At 50.4% G+C, this 25,031-nt stretch overlaps 1 protein-coding gene across 1 annotated transcript; it reads right to left on the bottom strand.

Moving 5' to 3' along the window:
- Positions 1–854: 854 nt before the first annotated feature.
- On the bottom strand, positions 855–18,830 carry FOSL2 (FOS like 2, AP-1 transcription factor subunit). The gene is made up of 4 exons (XM_074863518.1): positions 18,088–18,830; positions 11,852–12,106; positions 8,080–8,187; positions 855–6,605 (listed from the first exon to the last, which is right to left on the bottom strand). The coding sequence occupies exons 1-4, from the start codon at positions 18,184–18,186 to the stop codon at positions 6,096–6,098; spliced, it is 972 nt and encodes a 323-aa protein (XP_074719619.1). The 5' UTR covers positions 18,187–18,830; the 3' UTR covers positions 855–6,095.
- Between the last annotated feature and the right edge of the window lie 6,201 nt (positions 18,831–25,031).

Genomic DNA, 25,031 nt, shown 5'->3' with positions numbered 1-25,031 from the left:
TGTGAGGCACCCTAAAGCTGGCCTCAGTTCTACAGCCCAAACCCTCCTATGCTGACTTCGTGTCAACTTTCCTACAATATGGATTCCTGACTGCTGAACTCACTTCACACAGGCATGTGCATGTATTCCCTGTTCTGGTGACTGATATCTTCAGCATTCCCCATGACTTCACAAATATTTTCATACACCAGCCACATAACTCACTCTGACATCTCTCATATCCTTCCCCATGGCACTGTGAGAACACAGGGGTTAAAAAAAAAAAAAAAAAAAAAAAAAAAGAGGGACGGAGACCAGCAGGAAGCCAAAGCAGACATTACTCCTGAGGAAACCCATGAGTAAGGAGCAGCTTGGCCTGGTGCCAGCTTGGCTAGCCATGACTCACCTAACATCTCCTCCCCACCACTGTTTCTTTTTTAACTTGAAAAGGACATCCTCCACTCCTAAGATGGTGTATCTGGGTTCCTTCCACTCCAGAGGCTGCAGCTTTTCCCAGGTGAGCAAGGGAATCCCATCTTAACCTCCTCCTTACTGCCAGTGAAGAAACCATGTTCTCCAACCCACGTTTTCAGAGCAGGAGCTTTGAGTCCTTCTGGCTGAGGAAAGTAAAGTCACCTCAGCACATATTTTCTAACTCTATCCCTTTCTTTTTGAAGCCAAAATGAAAGGATTAATGCATTATTTGCCTTTTAGCACAGGTGGTCTGCTCTGCTACCCTCTGCCCCATTTACCATTGTTGCAGATAACAGCTGTCTGGATTACAGGTGCTGTAATGAAAGAAGCCCTGAGATGTGCTACCACCGGCCACCTGGCAATGCTGTACCCATTTGTTCATATTGAAGGAACATGCAAGCTTTTAATTGTTCATGGCAAAGGGAGCTTTTTAATTACTTCAATTAACAGAGAGAGAACTCCAGTTAGCTCTTGCTATACAAAAGAGTGTCCACAATGTCATTAAAACAAGATTTACAAGTGTCATAACTCAGCAGCATAGTCAACAATACAGCCAATCATTACAACTGAGCACCAAAGGAGAAGAGGGGAACATCACACCACGGAGGAATGGGAGGAGAAGAAAGGAGTAGGGGAGGGAAGGTGCAGAGGAAAAAAGAAAAGTCATTTTTTCTTTTCAGTCTAAATTGATTTTATTCTACAAAATGCTACTCAGTTAAAATTGTAAAAGCAAAACCATTTTAATATGTTCTTTCTTTCATAGCAGCAAGCTTTCTCTAACAAGCTTTTTGTTTTAGTGCAAATACTGTAGGCCTGTAATTCAGTAAAATAACGAGAACATAAGAGAGACAACACCAGAGAGAATGCCTCAGAGCTGAGATTCTCCAGGACTGCAAGAACAATATCAAGATCACGATGAGCAAAGAAGGGTCCCAATTCAGCAGTCACCTTTAAGAACCTCCTTGGCAGAAACTATTTCACCACAGACAAAGAAAAAAAAAAAAAAAAAAAAAGAAAAACCATGATCTAAAACTCTTGAGGAAAAAAAAAAAAGATAATGGTGCCCCCAAACCTTCGATAATCCTCATAATGGCCTATTAATCTCTGGGGCTTGATTCCACCTCTGACACCCACTTTGCAGCAGCAAAAAGCTACTGATGCTTTCAAATTGCCTCCAGGAGAGTGGAATCAGAATCAGGCCCTTTCTGTATCTGAGGATCTTAAAGTAGACTTTAGTGACACGAGTAACTTATCGCTCTAATAAAGATGCACTATCCCTTATTGATGTTACTTTGAACTACACAGTATATCAAGATATATACAACAGTTTATCCTCTCACTGAGCAAAAACAATTGGATACCTATTTTCTACACATTTTAATATGGTTTTAATATCAAGTAACCACAAACAAGAAAGTGGAATAACCCTTTAATCATACAGGATAGGAAGGGAACAATTAGGTAAAACAGGATGGGATTTTATTATTATCTTGTATTCTGAGATTTGTCCTCAACTCCACCTACTGTTCACAGAGGAATGATAATGCATCTTTAGAAACATATCTCTTTTTACATTTTATACAGACAACAACAAAACCCAGAATCTTTTATTTAAAGAATCAAAAAGAAATTATTAGCCTAAAAAAAGAAGAAAATAGGAGTATTTTTAATGCTTTCTTTATTATATCCAAGTCTTGAACAGAAAAAAAGATGTAAACATGATAAATAAATAAGAAATAAAATGTAGATTGTTCCCCCCACCTCTTAAAATGCTTGACTTGGCCTTCCTTATGAAAATGAACTTGTAAGTGTCATAAGATTTCTTACATTTCAGAAGTCTGTTTTAGAATGAAAAAAACCAAACAAAACCCCAACAACAAAAAGAAAAAAAAAAAAGAAGCAATAACCAAACACCAGGAATGTGAGTTGGGAGGATGTTAAATTAATGGCGGGCAGATCTGCTGGAGCAGGCACAAGATGGCTGCCTTCCAATAAATAATAAGGTACCAGGGAGGAGGGGGGTGTCTTAGGTTTGTTTTAATTTTGGTTGTTTTTTTTTTTTTTTTTCCATTTAGGATGAAGGCCAGGTGGATCCTACATACAGTAAGCAGCAAAATTAAAGGTTCAGATGAACTAAATAGATCATTTAAATAATAATTATAAAAACACAACAGAGAGCTACTGTCCCCAGCATGTTGGTCCCAAATCCCATCACACCACAAGCAGTTTGAGACTTACCCAGTCTCCACACCTACAAGAAAGGAATGGATGAAGGCAATGCCACAACTGGGAAGGGAGAAGGAGGAATGAGAGCAAAACTGGAATGGCAAACATCACCTGGAAGCTGAATGTTTCCTTCAATGCAGCTGCTACTGCTCCTCCCAGTTTGGCACTGATTAATTTAAGATGTAATTAGAGTCTTTGTTGGGCCAGTCACTATGGGGTTGACCCAATACCCGCTGAAATTCCCTGGGCCTTTTTCTATTGACTTCAACAACTCTTGGTCAGACACTAGTTATAACAGCTCTTGCATCCCCATTACATGCAGAACACAGAGACGCTACATTTAGAAATTGGCAGGGAAGGTACTCATAGAAAATACCATTTTGGGGATAGGGAGGACAGTCAATTCCTAAAAAGCACACCAGTAAATCTGAAAAGAATAACGCAGGGCCAGACCAAAACAGCAGCAGAGCTCAAGTTGTACCTGTCTGCTAGAGACTAACCAAAAGTAAGGCTGATGCACAAAATACAAAAGGCAGGAGACCAGCGATCCCAACACTGGACATTCTCTGAGAGATCTGAGGGACAAAATGGGCAGGCACAAGGTATTTCGGGATTTTTTCCAGATAGTAGAAAATAATCCTCTTTTCTGGGCAGTTTCACATGGCTCCTGTCAGTATCACAGGACAGACAAAGGGGACTGTCCTGTTCTGTCTCTGAGAAGGTCAATGACAAGGCAGCAGGCAAGGGCCAGCTGCAGCTCCTTTTGGCAACGATTCAGTGAGCAAAAGCAAATGTATGTTTTTGTTGTTCCACTAGGAGTTAAGCTTACTCAGGTTTGAGGAGGCACCTGACTTCCTGAAAGCCCTAGCAGGAATGCTCCTGATCCTCTGGGAGACAGTGATCCTGGTCAGCTGGCCTCAAAAGTAGGTGCATCACTTTAGGATTCATCATTTGTCAATGTTGTATTCTGCAAAAATGGATGGAAGTGACATGCAGAGACATTTTATTGAACAGTTTTAGATTCTCAATCCAGACTAGCCCAAACAAGCATCTGGCAAAATGGAGACTGTTAGAGAAGCAGCAGTTTCACCTAAAGTGATATCATCTACATAAAACCCTAGGAAAACAGGATGCTCTGTGCTAACTACGGGAAATTTAAGGTCTACTTTATTAAAAAGGAAGTTTTGATGTTCATGTAAGGACAAGAGAACTCCTTTATTAATTTTACTTATTGTGTAAGCTCAATTTGAAACCTCTAGCACTAGTATAATGATGGAAGTGTTTAGCAATAAAGAAAAAGCCTGAACCACAATCAGCTTTATGAAGCAAAAAGATCACTCCTATCGTTCTATTTCTGGCAGGTTTGGTAAATACCTGGGTTTAAAAATAACAGTAATAATAAAAAAGCAAAGCCTACCTTTAGAGCCAAAGTAGTGTCCCTTTGAAATGATTCAAGGAATGGGCAGTGGCCAGGGTTTGAGGGAAGCCAGCCCTGCTGAGTAAAGTTCTGGTCCCATAAGACTGAACCCTATTAATTCCCAGTGGAGTTGGTGAGGAATGCAACAGTTTAGCATCTCACAGGACTGACCCTATAATCGCATATTGCATTTCTCCAGGTCCAGCCTGACCAAGAAATACCCTGGTTTCAGTTGATTTAAAAAAAAATTAATAATAAAAGAACAAGAAAATCTCACACCAAAATAAACAGCTGCCACCACAGCTTCAACAGACAGGACCAAAGAGCTATCCCCTAAGCAGCTTAGCTGGCAAGCTGGGCAATCCTACTGCGCACACGGTCACAGTTTGTCAGTGCCTTGACATCAACAGGAATTGAACTTGGCTCCAAGCGGGGATAAGTTACACACCTTACTGTTTTCAGTAGCGAACATCAGCACTGGAAAGCTTGTGCCCTCTGTGAGCACTTAGTAGTAGCAGCCAAGCCCACAGGGTGGAGAAGACAAGGACCCAGGGCTAGGGGAAGAGCCCTTTGATTTGTTTTTTGTCTTCAGGCCAATCAACCCCAACAAAACCAGATCAATTACAATGCAAAAAAAAAAAAAAACCACAAACAGAAGCCAAAGACCAAGGTGCAAATAATGGTAATCCATTTTCCTCCACTGTCAATTTGTCATTCATAACCAGAGGTTATCAGAAGCTCTGTTCTAGTTCAAACAGGTCATCACTTCAACCGTGCCACTCCTGCCTGGACAGGAGCACCTTGTAGCCTGTGCTAGGTTGGAGGCTGGACCACTGCTTTCCCCCCAAGCTTGGAAATTGGGAATCTGAACAAACAGTACCCGCTAGTATCAACGGGTGGATGCATGCTGCTTTGTTTCCCAACAATGAAAAAGTCAGCAAGGGTACAGCCAGCTAGTTTCACCCTCTTATCCGCTGCCAGTCTCCAGCCTCGATTTATAGGCACGTGGTGCCACCTCTTTTTTGGTAGCGTGTTCTGAAAATATGGCCAAGGGGAAGATTTACTAACAGGAAGAGATCAGCCTCTGAGTCAGGAGTCCTGATGGGGAGGAAGATGCAATACTCCCTAGACAGCGGGCAGCCCAGGAAAAGTAAACAACAAGCAGCAGATTTGATATCCACCAAACTGGGGTAAAACCCTGCCAAAGACACTGGTAAGTTCCAGCCCAGCAGGTTTTATGATGTTACTTTGGCCCTGAGATGCTAACTTGTTTTTTGAGGAGCCCAAGGGAATAAATATATCTACATTTTAAAAAAGAAAGGTTTCTGCATGAGCCTCCTGCTGTCTCTGTGCCCCAGGCCAGAGTTAAGAGCTCTGCCCTTGCTGCTGAGCCCTTGGGCTCCTTTTGGTCCCCTCTCTCCCAGATCTCCTCCTGCCTGGGCAACCCTATGTGTTTCCCGCAATCTGTCCCAAGAGGAAAGATCCTAACAAGCCTTTAGACTTCAGAGCAACTGGATGAAATGTCATGGGATTGACAACATTGGAAATGATAAGCACAGAGGGAGAGAGAGAGGGAAAAAGAGAAGTTGTAAGATCAACTAACCAGAATGATCTAAGCACAGAGCACAACCGATCAGATCAATTCACAAAGGAAAGGGACGACTAGCAACTGTCTGCAGCTCTCCTTCAGTCCTGGCCAGGAGTGCTCCCCAAGTCCACTATGGCCATGAAGAGGTTTCCATAGGCAGTCCCTAAAGAGGAGACATCACCCTCTCCAAACAGTCCTGGTGTGTCAGTCCCACCCTTGCCGTTTCCTGCCTCCAGGGAGCTGGCATTGGTCCTCACTCTCCTTCCTGGAGCTGCAGCACTTTCCCATCCTTGTTCTTGCTGCCCTTGTGCTTGAACGATCCTGTGCCTGTCTCTAATCCCATGGAGGGGGGCTCCCCCCATGGTGCTGGGGGGATGTAACACACTGGCAAAATGGGGGGCCGCAGGGGGATTACAATGCCAGCAAGGTGGGAGAGTTCAAGGAATCCGAAGATTGGTCACCACTGCTGCTGCTCCTCCGGTGAGCTTTGGAGCAGGACTCGGACGGGGAGAGAGGAGACTCCTGATCCAACACGTTGGGGTAGGTGAACACTAAGTTGGAGGAGCCAGGAGTGATGGCTGGTGTTGAGGTCACCACGATGGGAGTGTTGAGTGCCTCCTCCCCATAAAAACCTCCAGCAATGCTGATGGGCTTGATGACAGACCTTTGGGCTTTGTCAAGGACCAAAGAAGAAGATGGGATCTCTTCCTCCACAGGCTCCTGCTTCACCACCACCGCTCCGCTTGCTCCAGTCCGAACGCTCTGGAGGCTGCTGGATGGTGGGCTCCGACGTTCCTCAGGGCTGATTTTGCACACAGGGCTGTGAGCCACCAGCATAAATTCCAGCTTCTCCTTCTCCTTCTGGAGCTCAGCGATCTCCTTTTGCAGCACTGACTTTTCCTCCTCCAGCACTTCAGTTTCCTGCAGACAAAAGGGAAATAAGTAAATATCAGAGGCTCTGGAACTGCTCCTCATCTGGAACGTGGCAGGGGCAGATACACCCCAGACTCTTCACGCGTCAAGCAGGCACAAGGTCATTGCCACCTGAGCATCTTGTGTTTCATGTGCCTACCAGTAGGCTATTCCCAAACTTCACTGATCTAAGGGTTATAAATAGTCTTCTCATGAACTTGCCTTAATTTTCTCATGGACAGCTTCTACCACTCTGTCTTGGAACTGCAACTTCACTCTCCTCTCTTGCTGTCTGCCTGACAGACACCTTAGCAGAGAGAACCCAGATCTCCCATTGTTTTTTGTGTTAGGTAAGTCATATTTCTTTTCACTTAGACAGAGGTAGTGTACAGCAGTCTCTAAAGTGTTTCCATTTTCTTTCTGTAGTGCATGTTCCAGATTAGGTCTGACAGTTGCTTGACTCTTGCACAAAGGGCTTACACTTTCATCTCCACTGGATCATGTCTTGATGCATCCTAGGATTAATACATTTACCTTTCCCATGGTCACACCACACTGATGGCTCATAGTCAATCTGTGATCAATTAGTACCTTCCTGTGTGAGGAGCTCAACATTTCACAAAAAACCTCACCCTCAGTCCTTCAGGATATGACCTTCCACTTTGTGCTCCTCTCACTTCTGTTACTTTAGTCATGACAATCCTTAAATTCTTCCTATAGGATGTCCTGCCTCCCCTACACTGAGAATACCTCCCAAGTTTGAGTCAGCAGCATGTTTCACTGGTGTGCTTTCACTGCTACTGCTGCGCTTGTTAAGATCATCGAATAAAACCAGCCCCGGGCCGGTTCTTGAGCAGGAGCACTGGAGCCTTCCCTCCAGCCTCCTTCAACACAACCCATTCTTGCCTCCTCTTCAGCCAGTCCCTTACCCACCCCATGGTTCCTGTTCTCGCCCCTACCTTCTCCAGCTTAACTAGTTACTTCCCCTGTGGCACCAGACCACATGTTTCTGTGGTGTTTCCTTTGTGCAGGAAATCTGTTACCTCCACCAACGAAAAGTTAGCCTAAAGGATGCAGCTTTGATAGGCACACATAACATCATTTTCTACCACTTTCAGATGATCCTACCATCTTCAGTGCTTTTGTCCTTAAAGCCTGCCTTTGAGGTACACAGCATCTTTATTTCCACTCATGGAGGGAGACCAGAGGTAGGAAGACTCATACTAGTTGGGAGGCTAGAAGGGAAGACAGCTCCTAGGACATTTTGAACAGTCAGGAAGGGAAATTTTGGCTTCTGAGCTCCAGGCCTGAGCCCTTACCACGGTTGACGTAAGATCAACGCTACTGGGCAGCCTTGGAAGGGGAAGGCAGTGTGTGTTTTGTAGCATCTTCCTCAAATATGCTAACAGAGGGAGAGCAGTGCCCTTAGAACTGGTCTGAGGGGCAGGCGACAAGGAAGGAGCAATGTATGCAGAGCACGTACCGCCTGGAGTTTCTCTGTTAGCTCTCGACGCCTGTTACGACACTTAGCAGCTGCCAGCTTGTTCCTCTCTCTCCGGATCCTTCGCTTCTCTTCTTCCTCGGGCGACAGCTGTGGGCAAGCGCCAAGAAAACCCACAATCAGATCTGAGCAAGGCATTCCTTGAAGTTTGTGAGGATTTAACCGCAATGCAAAGGAAAAAGGCCTGATCCAGCAGAGTGCTGAGCACTCCCCCTCTTCACTGATGTCAGCATAAGATGAAAGCACACAGTATCTCTGCCTGCACTGGGTCTTAGCAAAAGGGTGAGGAGAAGATGGAGCAGGGGGAAGATTGTGTAAGAGGACAGTGAATCTGCACCAAGGCCAAACAGATAAAAGATGCTCTGATTGTTTCACAACTTGGGTGGTACATTAAGCAAAACCAGAGCACGATGTTGTAAGTGCCTCTTTCTTGAAAGAAAATATCTGCTGCTTCCCACACAAAAATAGTTGTTAGCTTGAAGGTCGGGGATGGGGTGGAGGGGGAGACAGGGAATCAGCAGAGCTCCCATGAAGTCCGTGAAGCAACAATGATTTATACCACCCAAAAATCTGACCTCAGATTTTCAAGCACTCAGCGAGATAACACACTGTGCTTCTTGCATCAGCAGGCAAAGCTCCAGTGGTATCAAGGGCTTCCTGAGGCCAGCTGACATCCTCACTGATGTAAATCAGGAGCAATTCCATAGAAACCCATCGAGCAACACACTTGCGAAACTAGAGGAAGCGAGCAGAAGCCCACAAGATCTGGTCAGGTCAGGCCTAGCTTTTGGGGTTTGAGACAAGGTTTTACAAATCCCAGCAGTGGCAGATAGGCTTGTGCCACTGCCAGGGCTGGGGAGCCGGTACAGCAGCGCATGAAGAGTGCCAGCGTGGCCTGGCTCACCGCTGCGGCACACGGCATGCAGGAGCTGGTGCAAAGAGACCGTCGTGGGGATCCACAGCAGGCGCTTGGCCATGCATCCTCCTCCGCCACGGACCGACCTTGTGCCCTGCACTTCAGCCTCACTGGGCTGGTGTGTGCTGTGGGGAGCTCTGCCCCAGTGACTGCAAACAAAAGTGAAACGAGCACCCTTGCAAAGCACATGTCAGATCTCACGTAGTGCTAGTGGAGAAAGGAAAGAAAAACCTTTTCATAAAAGCTTTCAGTTTTAATATCTTCAGGATCTGTCAAATCACAAGCAAAACATTCACCTTTTTACTCTATTTTCTTTTTAGCGTAGCTTTACTCTAACCTCATTCTGGTTTGTTTGGGTTTGCTTTATTTCCTTAATTTCAATCTTTGCAGTTTTGGGGAGTTTACTTCAGCCTCTGGGCATTCCCCTCACTCAGTTCTGCCTTTTTTTTTTCTTTTTTCCAGGATCCAGCCTGTGCCTGCAATTTCACCTGCACACAGCTTGAGCCCCAGGATACACACCAAGCAACACAAGGACTTCAGGACACAGGTTTTGGGCCTGAAAGCTCTTCCATCAGCAGATTACAGGGCTCCATCTCAGGGCGGGGGGTACCTCCACCCTTCTGGGCAGCAGCTGGTGGGGCTTTGGCACATGCCCCCCAGTAAGGAGCCCCTGCTGGCACCACTCTCCTTGCTACAGCTCTGCCTGCTCACTTCCCAGCCCACATGTGTGTGGAGTAAAAATGTATTTGCACACAAGTATCCGCAGTACAGCAAAGCGTTAAGCCCGCACACAGATTCTGCACTGACTTGGGGCCTCTGCATACAGTTTTCAAGAGCCCTTTCACGCTTTAGAAGTAGAGACATCAATGTTGGGACCAAAATTTCTCCTCCCAGGGCCCTCTCATTTTTAAATTACTGTCTCAGAGTCTATGCTTTGCAAAAAATCTCATAGACGGGGCTGAAGCCCCTAATCTGGATGTGCTTAACATTACACTGGGTCTAAAAAGGAATATTCTGTCAGCGGTTGCTGGATTTGTTTGAAAGCGGTTGGATTTGGCACTCTTCATGCCCCTGCTGTACGCGTTATCTGCAGCTTGTCCAAGCCCAATACGTGCATTCACTGGCAGAAACATTCATCAAAACAGGCTCTTTTCATAAAGCGTTACACAATGTTTTCCAAAAGGGCACTGCGATGCGGTGTTCAGAGCACCAACAGCTGAAACCTGAGCCAAAGAGCCACGGTAAAGCACCCGCGTACTGCCTTAGCACGTGTCTAATAAAAAAAGACTTGGCTTTGAATGACCCACAGTGAACGGCTTGCAAACAAGCCACAGGCCAGGAATTGCTTGGCAGGCATCCTTCAGCAAATAACTCTGAACAACAAATAAAGCGGAGAATATGGTGATCTCTTCACGGCCAATTTGTGAACACAGAGGCAGCATTTGTCAAACAAATTAGTTGTTGCTAATTATTCCCCCAGTTCTCCAGAGCTTCCCTGGCTTTGGACACCAGCCCTGCACCCAGGGAATCGGGAGGTAGCTCCGACTGGTGGAAAGGAGTGGCACTTACCCGAAACGCCACGGCTGCCCCATCCTTCCCCCCCAAAACGGGTCTCAGTGCACCCATACCAGCTTCCCGAACAAAGGTGTGCCTCACTCTGGACAAGTGACTTTAACCCCTTCCCTGGCTCTTAGGTCTAAACCAGACAGCAAGTCCACATAAAATAATCAGATTGTGAATGAAAACAGATGACGTGGAAGTAAAAGTAGGGCTGGTGAGTCTTATTGGAAACAGACCTCATGCAATAGTGTGTGCTCATGTACTGAGGGTGCGCAGTGCATCTCATTACACTGCTCTGCAGCGACCCACACAACTGCTGCTTGGGAACAATTCAGAGAGATGTAGATGATTCAGATTTTTTTAATTTTTTTTTTTAAAAAGAAATTTTTTTAAAAAAGAAATCAGCCTAGCACTGTGGATAGATGCTCACCTGATAACCCTGGAGAAGGCTGTTTCTTACTAAGAAGAGATTGACAGGGCTGAAAGGATTTGCAGAAGACAAGATGCCTACATCTAGTCCAGTGCCCTGCCCCAGCACAGGATCCAGGGTCCCAGCTCGATAATCCCATCAGGAGGCTGAGCACGGGGCAGCCACCCCATCCCAGCTGTGAAAATGCCACTGGGTTGGGACCAGAAAAGTCTCTGCTTATAGGATCCCCACCTCACCTCTGTAAAGAGATCAAGTGATTGCATGTTTGCAGTGGGAAGGTGGATTTAGACCCCAGACATCCAAGAAGGCTCTTGCTACTTAGAGTCGAGGTGCTCTAGGGAAGCTGGTCCTCCCTGCACGATGCCGGCTTGTACTCGTGGTATCACCCAAAAGTGAGACTGGAGCAGTGCGAGCTGCCACAGAGCAGATATAAAACACCAGCTGATGTAATTTGGGTGTCAGATTTCTAGAGGACCTACATAAAAGCTCCTCTGCTTGCTCAGAGGTTTCTTTCTGCCTGGAGTGGCAGAGACACTCAAACTGAAACCCAGGACTCAACTTCAGGGTTTCACCTGCTTTTTGAAACAGGGCTGCACTGCGGCCCGGTGGTGCAAAGTGGTTGATGGAGGCTGGGTAAGTCTCGCTGTATGATGAGGAAGCAGCAATAAAATAATCCTCTGGCTTACACCCTATGTCACCCTGAGAAACCCCAGCACCTGTACAGCACAAGGGACAGAGCTCAGCACTCCCCGAGGGGGCCAGGAGAGCCCAAGAGGGCGGGGTAGGAGTGGAAATCTCTGTACACTTGTTTTCAAGGCACCCCCAGCTGCTCTCCCTGCCGTGGTTACCTGCTCGTCTCTTCGTCTCCGGCCCACTGTGGTCCCGATGGTTTTGATCACACCAGGTCGCTGAAGGGCCGTGTGTCCGGCCACTGAAGACAGCGGGGGCAGCGGGTGGCTGTAGGGGTGTGAACGAGAGTAAGGGCTTGACATGGAGGTGATGACAGTGGGCTGGACCATCCACTGCAGGTCTTGGCTGGTTGTGATGGCGTTGATCGTAGGGATAAAAGCACTGCCTGATCCTGGCATATCTACCCGAAATTTCTAGGCAGGAGAGAAAAGAGAGAGAAAGAGAAGAGAAGAAACCGTCAATGAAAGCAGAACATAAGTGGTTACTCAGAAACCATCTAGGCCCTCAGGAGTGGCACCAGTAAGGATCAAAGCAGCACCCGAAGCAAAAGCACCGGCTGCCGGTGCTTCTGCAGCATCCCAGGCTGCCCCCGACAGCTGCAGCACCCCCAGGGAAGGCACCGGGCTCAAGAGCTTCCCCTCCAGAGCAGCCCTGCCCCCTTCCTCATCCCCCCCACACCTCCCCAGCATCCCCTAGGCCAGCCTCCCCTCCCGGGCAGCGTCCCCACCACCACCTCCTGCCTGCACCCACTGCTCCTTCCGGCGTGGAGCAAAAGGGGAATTAAGGAGTTTCTAGAAAAAACACTTCTCTGCCAGTCCAAAGAGAAGGAAGAGAAACTTCAGCTCTGAAATGCCATTACCAAACAGAGCAAAGCCTTCTTCTACCAAAGGATTCCCCTGAAATTTGGGCTCCGTCCATGTAGGGTTTGGTACAGCAAGAACAGCAGCTTGCTTCTTGTTCAGTGGTTCTGCGCTCACCGCACACACAAGGCGAGAAACCCAGCCCCGGGATGGTTACGTGCGAGGATATGTATTTTAATAGCAGCCTATAAAATAGGTCTTAGGATTCAGATCGGACAAGTTCCCTGCAGCTCTCTGCACTGTCTAGACAAAACAAGGCAGCAGTAAAACCAAGGCAGCAGGTAATGATCTCCTCCAAAATACATGTACACCTTGTTTCAGACAGAGGTAAATCCATCTGGATAATATGCTGGCACTAAACTGCAAGGAAAACAATCGCTTGTCCCCGGAGGGGGAAGCAGGGGAGAAAGAATGCTTTTGTCTATGCTGAGCTCCTTCAGGAGGCTTTCAATGGTTAGACTCAGTTTTACAGAGGTGCTTGCTCCAGCAATCCCTGAGCAAGGGACAGGGCTTGTAGGGCCAGCAGCCGTCACTACCACTGATTTGTAAGCCTTGAAATGCTCCCACGAAAAATGCGCATTCTTGGGTCCACAAACTAGCTTCCCAGAGAAGTGAGAGCCCTTGCATCAGCCTGACCTCAGCTCAGGTAAGCGTCTCAGATAAGGGACAGCACTTCAACATAGATTTCCTTTTCAGGGTGTGCCTAGTCAAGCACCTTAAGTGCTTTGTTAAACCAAGGCTACTGCAAATAGTATTTCACGTTCTGATAGCTACAGCATTTTAGGCCATTATTAGCCACAAGAAGTCCAGCTGCCAACGCCTGGAGATCAGGAGATCCAGTTTGAATACCGACAAATGCTGACTTACAGCTTTGGACAGCTCAACATCTAGCAAGAAAGGACGAGAGAAGGAAGGAGAGAATCCAGTTAAGCAGATGGGGGAATTAATTACACAGACAGGATGACACTGGCACCAAGACCTTGGCAAAAGCCCTGCCAGAACCTCCGAGATTCACCTAGAGCTCGAGTCCAACACAACCTCAGCACACCCCACATTTCAGAGTGCACGCCATCTTTGTGACCTCTCCTAATTAACTAAAGAGGCCCAGAGCTGCAAACTGTCAACACTACAGAGGAATTTATGGGCACAAATCCCTCTTTGCTCTGCCCGGCATAGGCTGTGACCACACGGCACAGGAGAGGATGCCTTGGTGCCTCCACAACCATAACTCAAAGGGACCTTAACCTCACAGAAGGGAGGAAGTGCAAGACTAGTTGAACCACAAGTGCTCAAGTCAAGGGATGCAAGTTCTGCTTCCAGCTCCACAAGTGTCTTCTACCATGACCTTTACCCATCATCCCTCCTGTACCCAAAAAGTAGGGGGGGGGAAGAAAGAGTCCTGCTTTGCAGGGACATTAGAAAGCTATGGCTGCAAAACAATCTTTTGGTGCTTTACTATGCAAAAAGACCATTTGCATTCCAGAGCAAACAGTTCTGCAGTGGTGCCAGTGCCCGGTTACTGCAGCTGCAGCCTCCAACACCCAGTGACCTGCTAAAAATTTCCATCAGAGGTCGGGAGAGCCAGATCCACCACCAAAACAGCCACATAAAATACAAGCATCTGACACAAAGACCAGGCACCAAGTTACTGATAAAGTGACTCCTCCACTTGCAGCCTTGCAACTGTATTTAACTTGCTGTACTTGCAACTGTATTTAACCTAGGACCCCTTTTCTAACACTAGCGAAGGTCTGCTGGACAGCAAAGGGGAGCTGCTCAGTTCAGCCGCATCTTTTGGCAGCTCTGTGGTGCTTGCCTGCAGACCCAGGAAGAGACCAGACTCCATGTCACGCTCCATCTCTGTCACCAGCTTCCTTTCTAATCCCTCAAAAAATCTTAAAAAAATTCCCCCCAATTTGTATTCTGTATTTTCCAAAGGCAGTCTTCTACCCAGGTAACTAATTAATGGACACACTGCTGTGACAGGCTGAGTCTTCAGATACGGGGTGCTCGGGCTACCTCTGGCTTTCACAAGCATCGCTTCCTGCCTGGCCAGGCTTTCCCCGCGTACCTCGCTTTCCCTGCTAGGACACTGCACTGGATCAGCCAGGCCGTGACAATACACTGCTGGCCCACCATGGTCTGCCCAGTGGCCATCAGCTCTGACCCCTGGGACGCTGCTGGTTTCAGTGGCAGGCCCCGAACTCCCTGACACCTCCGCTGCACAGTCCCTTTGAGCACCGGCCTCCTCGCTTTGGAGCTCCAGACCTCTCCCCGGACTGCAGCCCCAGGTTTGCTCTCCTCATTCCTCCTCCCCTCAGAGAGCTTTGATCCCCCCGTCAGCCTGGCAGAGCCGCCTGACCTCACCCGCCTCCCTGATTCTCCTCTTTCCAGACCCCCTCCTGCCATTTCCTCACCCAGGACACCCACAGCTCTCCTCTCCTGACCCAGGAGAGGCTCCTGGGGGCAACTGTCCGCCAGCTCTCGGTTCTCCTTATCTACGAGGAATTCACAGTGCTACAGAAAAGATGTGGCGATAGCCAGATTGCAGGGCTACACACACAGCACGCGCTCAACCACGAAGCCACCGCTCTCCTCCTGACCCAAGCAACTCAGATGAAGGTATCATTAAAAAAAGAGCAACAACTAAACAGCAAACAGAAAGAGTCCTGTTATTAAGAGTGCCAAGAACTGAGGTCAGTCTCTGCTCTGCCTTAAAAATGCAGGGTTGGAGAGCAGCGTCCCCCAATCCATAGTCAAGGGAGTCTCCAGCGAGTCCTGCCATGGGCAGGGACAGGCTGTGTTAGCAGGTCACAACTTTGGAGCACAGGCAGCATGGGAAAATTTCAGGCTTTGGCTCTGTGGTTCCCTTCTCCATCTTAACAAGGAGTTTCTATACTGCACCCCATTGCATCTCTGCTCCCCTCTGGACCTTCACTTACATCTGTAACTGCAAGCACTGAGCGTCTAGAAACAGGCCGTGAGAAAAACAAACCCAACAGCAAAACCACCAAAAAAACACCCAGAGGATCTTTAACAACTACTTAGTTATCAAATATAGGGTGTATAGGATATATCCTATAATAAATACAGAGCCCCGACAGCTCTCCCGTGTCAAACATCTCAAAGGAAAACTGGATGCAGTGCTGGGATATCCGAGGGGAAAGTCAACCGATCTGAAAGAGTACACAAACTCTTCCCATTAAAGTCTATGTTTACCACATGGCAAGTCAGTGATTAGGAAAATAGCATGACACGCAACTTAAAAGAAAAATGTTCCACTGCTGCGTTGTATGGGAAAAATAATTAAAAAGCATCAAAGTTTTGGCTCAGATACACAGTTTCCACTTAAACATGTGACCGATGCATCTTTTCTTGCTTTGGGAAAAAAAAACACACTAAAGAAAAAATTTCTACAATGCATATTTTCTGTAGCGATAAAACTCTGCAGATCTCTGTAGACCAGAATCAGCAGAACAGCTTGACTGCTAGGGTAAAGGCAACACTTACATTTGATCCTAATCTACAACATCTGTAAGGATCAAGGGAAAGACGACGCGCAAGGCCTTGAGAAATCTCCCGGATTTTTAAAGAAAACATTTATGTTCTCGCTAAGCCGACGTCCTGCGCAAAGCCCCGTTCCAGATAGTAACCCTAGAAACTGGGCTCTGGCCCCTGTATCAAACATCACGCACGGCAGCTGTCAGGGGAACACACGCAGCCCCAGAAAATGAAAAGGGGAAAACCCAGTTACGGGTCAGACCTTGATAGCTCAAATATTAAGTGGCACCAGAGTTTCACAACCTCCTGCACCAAGTGCTTGAATCCAGGGCAGCTGCTGAATCCGAGGAGGAAAGAGAGAGCGAAAGATTTGCAGCCTGCCGGGCGTTTCCAGCTTCTCAGCCCCCCCCTTCCCGCTCCCCCACCTTGTCCTGGCATTTACACAGGGAATAAGCTGGAGCCGACCTACAATCCCTGGAAATCTCAGTCCACAGCCCGCAGAGGGCACCAGCGAGATGCATTTGGAGCAGGCGGGGAGCGGCGGCGAGTCATTTCTGGTAAAACTTCTTTAATGTGAGGAATGTCACGGGCTGGTACGGTTGGCAAAGTTTAAGACTGGACTTTTTTTCTTTTTCTTTTTTTTTTTTTAAATGATCCTATGACTTCTTGATGCGAAGACAGCAATGTGCTCACGCTGCCAGTTTGCTCTTACAAGCCACACAAGAAATAATAATATTGGGGGGAGGGGGTGGGGGGGAGCCCAACTCTGAAAAAGCAAAAAAAGAGTGAGGTTGGGCCAGCTGATGTAAACAAGTTATGAAATAACCCAGGTTTGTATAACTGGCCCGATTGTGTAATGCCTTCCCCAGAAGTGGTGGATTTAGTCGATGTAGGCACATAAGCCATTCCGAGATGTTTTCTTAGGAAAACGAAAAGGAAAAAAAAAAACCCAAACCACCCGACTAAGCTTTCGGGTCCGTGCATTCACGCCGCTCCCACAGGAAATCTCTCCCATTCTTCGAGCGCCGGCCGGCAGCTGGAGCCTGCGGGAGGGAGTGGGGCCGGCCGGCGCGGGGAGCGCTCCGCCGGCTCCCCGGGAAACTCCCGCTCGGGAAAAAGCCATCACCACCGGAGAGCGGCTCCCGGTGAAGCGAAGGAGCGGCCGGGCAGCGAGTGGGCAGGGCAGGGCAGAGCCGCACGCCGCCGGCCTTAGGGTCCCACCGGTGGGAAAGGCAGAAAGAGCGTCACCGCCGCGGAGCTAAACTTTGGGGGGGGGGGGGGGAGAAGCGGAGAGACCACCCGAGACTGCTGGAAGAGCTAGAGCCCACTTCAAGCCACCCCCTGCGTGGTTTAAGGTGGCTGTAATCGCGCCTGGAAAGTCACTCAGGCGGCACCTCCCAAAGTCCCGGGGAAGACGCCCCAACTGTTGCGAGCGAGCCCGGGGCAGCGCCCGGGAAGGGGCGGCGAGCGGAGGGGCCGAGGAGCTCCCGGCCCGAACAAAAGCAGGAAGGAGGAAGAGTCAGATGCGCCCGTGGATTTGCGTTACCGGCCTGGCAGAGGAGTTGCCCGGGGGAGCCCTCCGGTTTGCGAGCTCGCTCCGGCACCAGGCGGGGTCCCCCCACCGACCCCCGCGGGCCCCGCTCTACCCGCGGCCGGGGCGGCGGAGGTGAGCGGCCCCACCGGGAGCTGCCTCACCGCCCGTCCCCGCTCGGGGCCTGGCCGCTGCCTCCCGCGACGCCCCCGGCCACGGGTGGGCACCTCGGGCCCCGACCGGCGGGGAGCTCCGCTCAGCGTCCCGCCCGGAAGGGTCGCGGCACCGGCTCCGGGAGGGAAGGGAAGGGAGGGAAGCGGCGGCGCCCGGCCGGGGGCGATGGGACGGGACGGGACGGCGGCTGCGGGCAGCCCGCGCCCCGGCACCGCCTGCGCCCCCGCGGCCGGCGCCGCTCCCCGGGCGTGGTGGTGAACTCCCGCGCCGGGAGCGCTGGCAGCGGCCCCCGGAGGGACCGGGGGAGAGGGGCAGCGCCCGGCCCTACCTGCTGGGCTGCGCCGCTGGAGTAGGTCTCGGGGTGTCCCGGGGAGCCGCTGCTGCCTCTGGAGGAGGTGTCGAAGTTCCCGGGGTAGTCCTGGTACATGGTCCGAGGTCGGGCCGGGGGAGCCGCGTCCCCGCCTTCCCGCACCGACACCCGCCGCTCCCTCGCCGTCTCCCCGCCCCCTTCTCCCTCCCGACCTCTTCGGCTCCTGCCTTTCGCCTCACAACGCTCGCCGCGGAAAGCGGAGGGGAGAGGGGAAAAAAAAGAAAAAAAAAAAAGAAAAAAAAAAGGCTTTGGAGGAGAAAAACAGGGAAAAAAGAGGGGGAGAAAATGAAAAAATAATAATAATAAAAGAGGCTGAGGCGGCAGCGAAGCACCGACGGGACGGGCCGGGAGGGCTGTTCGGGAGCGGAGCCGTGCGCGCAGGCAGGCGCAGGCAGTTGCGGGCAGCGGTGGCGCCGATGTCCTCTCTCCGCGCTGCCCGGCGAGACTCGCCCCGCCGGCGGAGCGGCCGCGGCCCCGGGGGCTGCAGGCGGAGCGGTTCTCCTCCGCCTTCTCCCCCCCCCCCCCCCCTCCTTCCTCCTCCTCCTCCTCCACCCACCACCACCAACCGCCCCTTTTCCCGGCGCGGGGGTGACTCAACCGGGTCTTACGCCCCGCGGTTCCCCCGGTAGCGCGACCGGCAGCTCCGCGCGCACCCGCGGTGACTCAGAGCAATGGCATCGCCCCGGACCCACGCGCTTATTATCCGCCCGCCGCCGCACCATGTGCACTCGCACACGTCAAACCCGCGGCGCACCGGCCCCACCTTTGCCAGAGCGGAGCCTCCCACCTGCCGCCGCCGCGGGGGGGGGGGGGGGGGGGGGGAGGCGGGACGGGGAGACGGGGATGGCGCCCGCCTCCGCCGCGCCGCCCCCGCCGCTCCGCCCGCCCCTCCCGGACCCGCGCGGAGCGCGGGTCCGGGCGGGGCGGGCGGAGCGGCGGGGGCGGCGCGGCGGCGGGTTCCCGTCAGGCCCCGCCTCCCCCCGCCCCACTTGGTCCCGTCCGTTGTCGCACGTTGCCAAAAATGGTCATTTGCGTCGCACGACGCGAGCGCGGGTTTCCTTGCCGCGGATGACGCGCTGCGAGAGGGATTCCCTGGCTCCGCCGCTGGGATTTAAAGGCGCAGGCACACCACTGGGAGAGGAGCGGGGGGGGGGGCGGTGGTTTTTAGGGAACGAAGCGCGAAGGTCGGCGGGGGATTTGATACACGGGGGCTGTCCGCCACCCCCCCCCCCTCTCTGCAGGTGGGTGCCAGCAGCACCCCAGCGCTGGTCCGTTTCGTCACGGCATCAGTAAAGCGAGTGTTAGACTCGGCTACTTTTTATAGCAGTGTTAACTTATTTTTATTTTTATTGGCCTTCTTTTATTTATATTTTATTTTTATTTATTTTATTTTACTTATTTTTATTTTACTTCATCTGTTTTTATTTTACTTCATCTATTTCACTTTTTTATTTTACTTTTTCTAATTTATGTTTAGTATTATTTTATTATTCTTTTTATTATCTTTATTATTTTTATTTCTATTTTTATTTCTTTCTTTTTATTTATTTCTATTTTAATTTTAAAAAATGTTTATTATTTATCTTTTTTATTATTTACCTTTATTTTAAAATCTTATTTTTAACTTTTATATTTATTTTTCTTTTCTTCTTATTTTTATTTTTAAAATTTTACTTTTATACTTACTTCTTTTAAATGGACTCCTCCGTCCTCCTAAGATCTGGCTACAGAGCCACTCCAGGCCTCCAAAGCAGAGTATGTCCCCGGGAGGGCAGGTGACAGCCCGGGGCTTCCCTGCAGCAGAACCTCGCCGGGCAGGGACGGTAACAGCCGGCCGCAGGTGGCCGCGGCGTTGGCAGGTCACTGGCTGGGACGGGCTGGAAGGTGGCAGAAGCAGATAGAGTAGAGCCGTCTGCTCAAAGAACCTGCACTTTTGGGTGACCTGCAGTGAATATAGCCATGATGCTAGACTCAGAATGTCTCATTTTCACCCTCCCTGGAGGATTCACCCAGCCCTGAGTGTGTCCTTTTTGCTGGTAGGGAAGGAGAAGTCATCTAAGTTCAAGCTATAAAATCCCATTTAAGCTGTCTCATGGACAAAGTATTTTCCCACAGGAGCTCAGCTGAGAGTAATGGGCTTTCCTCCACTGGCGCTGCCCTCCTTGGGAAGGGAGAGGCAGCACCCATCCCAATCTCAGAGCCTCCCGGGAGCTCTGGAAAGAAGCAGCCCATCGGTGATCAGCCTTCAGCACCTGATTTTTTTTTTTTTTTTTTAGCACCGAGCCAGGCATTTGGGACTAAAACTCCTGCCGACGCTGCTTGGTTTTCAGCACCTTCATTTTCCAGGCAATTGAAATTCTCCATCCGAATTAGCCGCAGCATCTGACTTTGGGGGAGGTGGGGACAGGGCTGTAAAAATAACCCCGTGCTTCCAACTTGCATTGCATTAAGAGCGAGGGGCTGGGGAGGGGAGAGGTAGTTTAGCAGGCGCTGCGAGGCTGTGACGTGGTTTTCCCCTTGGGTTGCACGTCAGGCAGATGATCTGCACGTGCTTCTTTCTGCTGGAAAGAGAATTAGTTCAAGATGTGAGAGGAATCGGGGGCTGCAGTTGTTAAGAGATGAAGAGAGGTGGGATAAAACACGCATTTGTAATGAAGCTTTAACAAAAGGAGTTGGGTTTTGGCTGGTCACCTCCCTTGGCTCTGCCTCCAGCTCTCCTCAGGTGGAGGCTGCTGCTGACCCCGGGCTTTGCCAGGCGTCGGGAACCACTGCTGTCATCTGGGGTCACCAGCCCCAGCTTCGGTCGTGTTTTAAATCAGGCTGGTGGGCTTGTAGAAACCACGCTACTGTGCAGCGAGGAATGCAGAAGTATTTGGTCCAGAGAGAGAGAGAGACGGCCAGAAACAGGGGGGCAGAGAGGGGGGTGCTGGAGCCTTAGCGCTGAGGCGTTTCGCAAGAGGAGAACTGTTTCTATCGTTTTTCTTCAGCAGATCATTAAACCTAAACTACCTGCTCTCCTCATGTTTCTGCTCAAGTACAAACATTTCGAGTATTGTTTTCAAACATTATTCCAATGTTATTTTGGCACATCTACCTGGTCCTGCCGAATCTGCATGAGACCTAGTCTGGGAACAGCTCATTTGAAATGACATTCAAGTGCTGTTTTAATATTCAGCTGCAGTTAATGTGAATGCAATTAGTTGACACTTGTAAATCCTCAAGTTAAAAGCCCTGTAAGAAGTGTAGGAACCTGAAAACGCACCTGAGGCCAAACCCTCAGCTCCTGCTGGGTGATGAACCTCCCTTCCACCGCTGGACCCGCACCACCCTGTCCTCCGCGAGCGCCTGACCCACAGCCTCCAGATGTGACGCTGAAGTTTTACTGTGTATTTATGTTGACTTCGCTAGAGTTCTTTCTGGCCTGGGAGCGCAAACCCCCTCTGGCTAAGATAGGCTCACACGTACAGAAGTGATCGGTATGTCCCATGGGGAAAAAATAATCAGCCCCACGAAGCCTCGTCATTCCCGTATCAGCCCTTTGTAATACTTTTTTTTTTTTTTTGGATCAAAGTAACTCAGACTAGCCTGGCTCGAAGTGCCCCAGACACATGCATTTTTAATCCGCATCCAGACCAAGCTTCATTGTGCAATAGGCTCCCTGCTTCCAAAAAAACAAGAGATAACATGTACGTCTGCCTAGTCCATTCTTGCCTGAACCATAGACAAATTAAGACCAGCCCAGGTTCCAGGGCAGGAGAGGATCATTGTAAGGCAAATGAGACCCTGGCTCTTTCGTGCTTCTCAATTTCGGCAGCAATTAGGAGACTGAAAGCCAGACCTGGGAATGCTTTCACGATGTTTTTACAGGAGCAGAGGATAAGGGCACTCGTCAGCGGCTCAGATTTGGCCCTTGGCAAGCGCGTGGCAGAGCCTGAAGTTAGGACCTCCTTCTCCACCCTCCCCAGCAGTGCCAGGCTGCATCAGCCACACTGTGCCACCTGCCTAAGGACATTTAAATCATTGATTTTCAATCAAAAAAAAATTGCATGCATGATCCTCTTTCTCCTCGCTCTTTTTTTACAACCTTTCAGACATCTCCTGTGAAGAAGCGTGCAGTAATCCCTTTGCCTTAAATGTGCACTGCCACTAGCGAAGGAGAGCCGAGACGTGCTGTGGCTGTCCCTGCTGCGGGGCAGGGCTGTCCCAAGGCCGGGGGGTGGCTCTGGGGGTGGTGGGACTGTGGCTGCTCTTCACCAGTGGGGTGTGGGAAGCTGCGGGACAGCACCAGCGGGGTGTGGGGAGCTGCGGAACAGCCCAGGAAAGGGAACGTGCCTCTTCCCCCCATGCAATTCCTCATCCGTTTTAAAACTCACTCCTGCCTCCCCCCAGATTGGTGCTATCTCAGTCACCGTTCATTAAAAAGGACTTTTATTACAGAAGTGACTCTGTTACTTCCCGAGACCTTTTCCTCAAGCTCTCTGAAGAAGCAGTGTGCACGTTTCCAGGGCTCTCCAGCCCTTCCTGACAACTCTACTTTCATCTGTGCAAGAAGTTTGCTTTCATATTGTCTCTCTAAGTGCTAAGAGCAAGTGTTTTGATGTTAACTTCTGGGAACGAGCTCTTAAGCTACCACCTCACACTTAATTACAGTTATTTATTAAGTACTCCAGCGTATCCAAGGGAGAAGGGAGGTTTTCTCCTTCAAAGGGCTTCTGGACGTGGTTCGGCAAACACCTTTCACCAAGCAGAGTGCTTTTCCTACCCATGTGCCGTCCAACCATGGAGCCCCCTCTCGTGCCGATAACTCCCTTGTTTTCAGAAGGATGCACAGTGGCCATAGGGCCTCCCTCCAGCAGCGTACCATATCTTTAGGGCAGGGAGTCACTTCCCTCAGGTGACTGCAGTGAGACTGTCCCTGTGTCCGAGCACACAGCTGGCTCGGCCCCAGGTCCCCAGCGGGATGAGCGCTGCTATACGTCCAGTTCAGGGTAATGACACTAATCCTGCCACTCTTACTGCTGCCGGGTGATGAGGCAACATCGTTCAACTCTTTCCCAATCCTGGTGCCAAAAAAAGCCCAGGATAAAGTCTGACGCTGTGATACTCTTCCCTCTTTTGAACAGGGTTGGGTGATGCCGAGGGCCTGGGATGCAGGCAGGGCAGCAGCAGGGCAGTCCTGCAGCAGCATGGGCACCAAACACCTCTGGCACTGCTGCGTCAGGCTCACGGAGCAGCTGTGGTGCGGTGCCGAAGCCAGCGGTCCTGCTGGCTCCATGCAGGGTCAGGTCTGCAGAGATCCCAGACGCCAACAAAGCCAAATGCTACTTCAAAGCAGAAACAGCTTCAGTCCTCTTAAAATGCTCCAAAACAAAGATCCTCCCAACCCACTGAGCAGCAGGTGCGAGAAGTGGATTGGGACCAAGGGCTTATTAAGAGTGACCACGACGCACAGTTTACGGCATTTTGCTGGTGTAGGGAAGCAGAAAACAGCTTCAGGAGATACTGGCCTAGGGACGAGCAAGCTCCCTCCTAGCCCCAAAGTATGCGGGATGTGAGATGGGAACAGAGATCCCACGAGTCGAGCCCTAGACACCTCTTGGCACAAGATGAACAGTCTTATCTTGATACCTGTGTTTGTTTGCCCAGCTCCAAACCTGTCTCAGCAACACAAGAGCCTGCCTTGCCCCGCTCCTGCCTTTTGCAGAGACACCTCCTCCGGTCCCAGCAGCCCAAGGGCCCACCGAGGCTCATCCTCGCCGCAACCCAGGGGCTTCCCTGTGAGATCCCAGGCAGCACTGCCAGGGCAGCCCCGGCAGATGCTGTGGCAGGAGACGTTCTGAGGGATGGGAGCCCTGCCCTGCGGCGCTTGGACCCGGCTCTTTCCCCAGTGCCCAGTCCGGTAAGGGACTTGAATATTTTCTTGCTGTATTTCATGAGTAAGGCCTCAACAGACACACTTTCTTGTGTAAGAGCAGTGGAAAGGACAGAAAGCCTACCTCAGGAACAGTAAATGCCACCCCTGCCAGCACCCCCCATAGCTCAGCTGAACAGATGCTGAGGACAGCATCTTGCCTGAGGTGCCCATGCTCAGTGCAGTCGGGATCAGGCCCATGGCCACACTGCTGAGAGGGACTGAGTGCCATGCCATTGCAGCCCGGGCTGGCAGGAGGGGGACCAGCCCGTATCCTTGTACCGCAGAGTTGCGTACGGACGTTATTCTCTGAAGCACTTGGTGCGGGCCAAGTGGATCACCCAGCTGAGCTTATCAGACAGCTCATTGTTACTGCCTGAGTGATTCAGCCCCTCCAAAGTACTCCCCCGGCAGCACAGCAGTGAGGAGGAGGAGGGAGGCGTGAGGTGCACACAGATAGTCCTCCTGATAGCAGGAGGCAGATAAACACACCCGAGTTAATGGCTGAGCTCAGATCTAGTTGAGGCAGTTTGACCTTTCTGCTGGTAAGCCTCCTTTCAGCTGACATGAAAGGGTTTGACACAAGCACTCAGGGGAATGTGTGGCCAATAAGTGAGACTTACTTTCTACAGCAAGTAATATTGATTAGTGCAGCGCCTGCAGACACGGCTCGAGGCAGTGGTGGGATTTCAGCACAGCTCACTCAGGGAGCAAGCAGAAGAGACAGCTGAGGTGCAAAGGTAAAATAATTTGTTGACTGAACCTGTAAAGTGTCCTTTCTGTCTCCTACCTCTCCTACCATAGCGACCTGTGCACAGCTGAAAGCCTTGGAGGGAGGGAGAGGCTTTGCAGGCTAGGCAGCAGCACTGGGAGCTGGCTGCTGTCCCTGCATGGCCTGGCTCGTCTCCATCCTGGTGGGTGTCCTTGTGATTGAGCGCCTCTTCCCATCTTCCTGGGCCGCTTTGTCCTTTGGCTTCCCTGGCAGGGAAAC

The sequence above is a fragment of the Strix uralensis genome, chromosome 3 (genome assembly GCF_047716275.1).
Source record: "Strix uralensis isolate ZFMK-TIS-50842 chromosome 3, bStrUra1, whole genome shotgun sequence".
In the NCBI taxonomy this organism is placed as follows: Eukaryota; Metazoa; Chordata; class Aves; order Strigiformes; family Strigidae; genus Strix; species Strix uralensis.
This window is presented reverse-complemented; position numbering and strand designations above follow the sequence as displayed.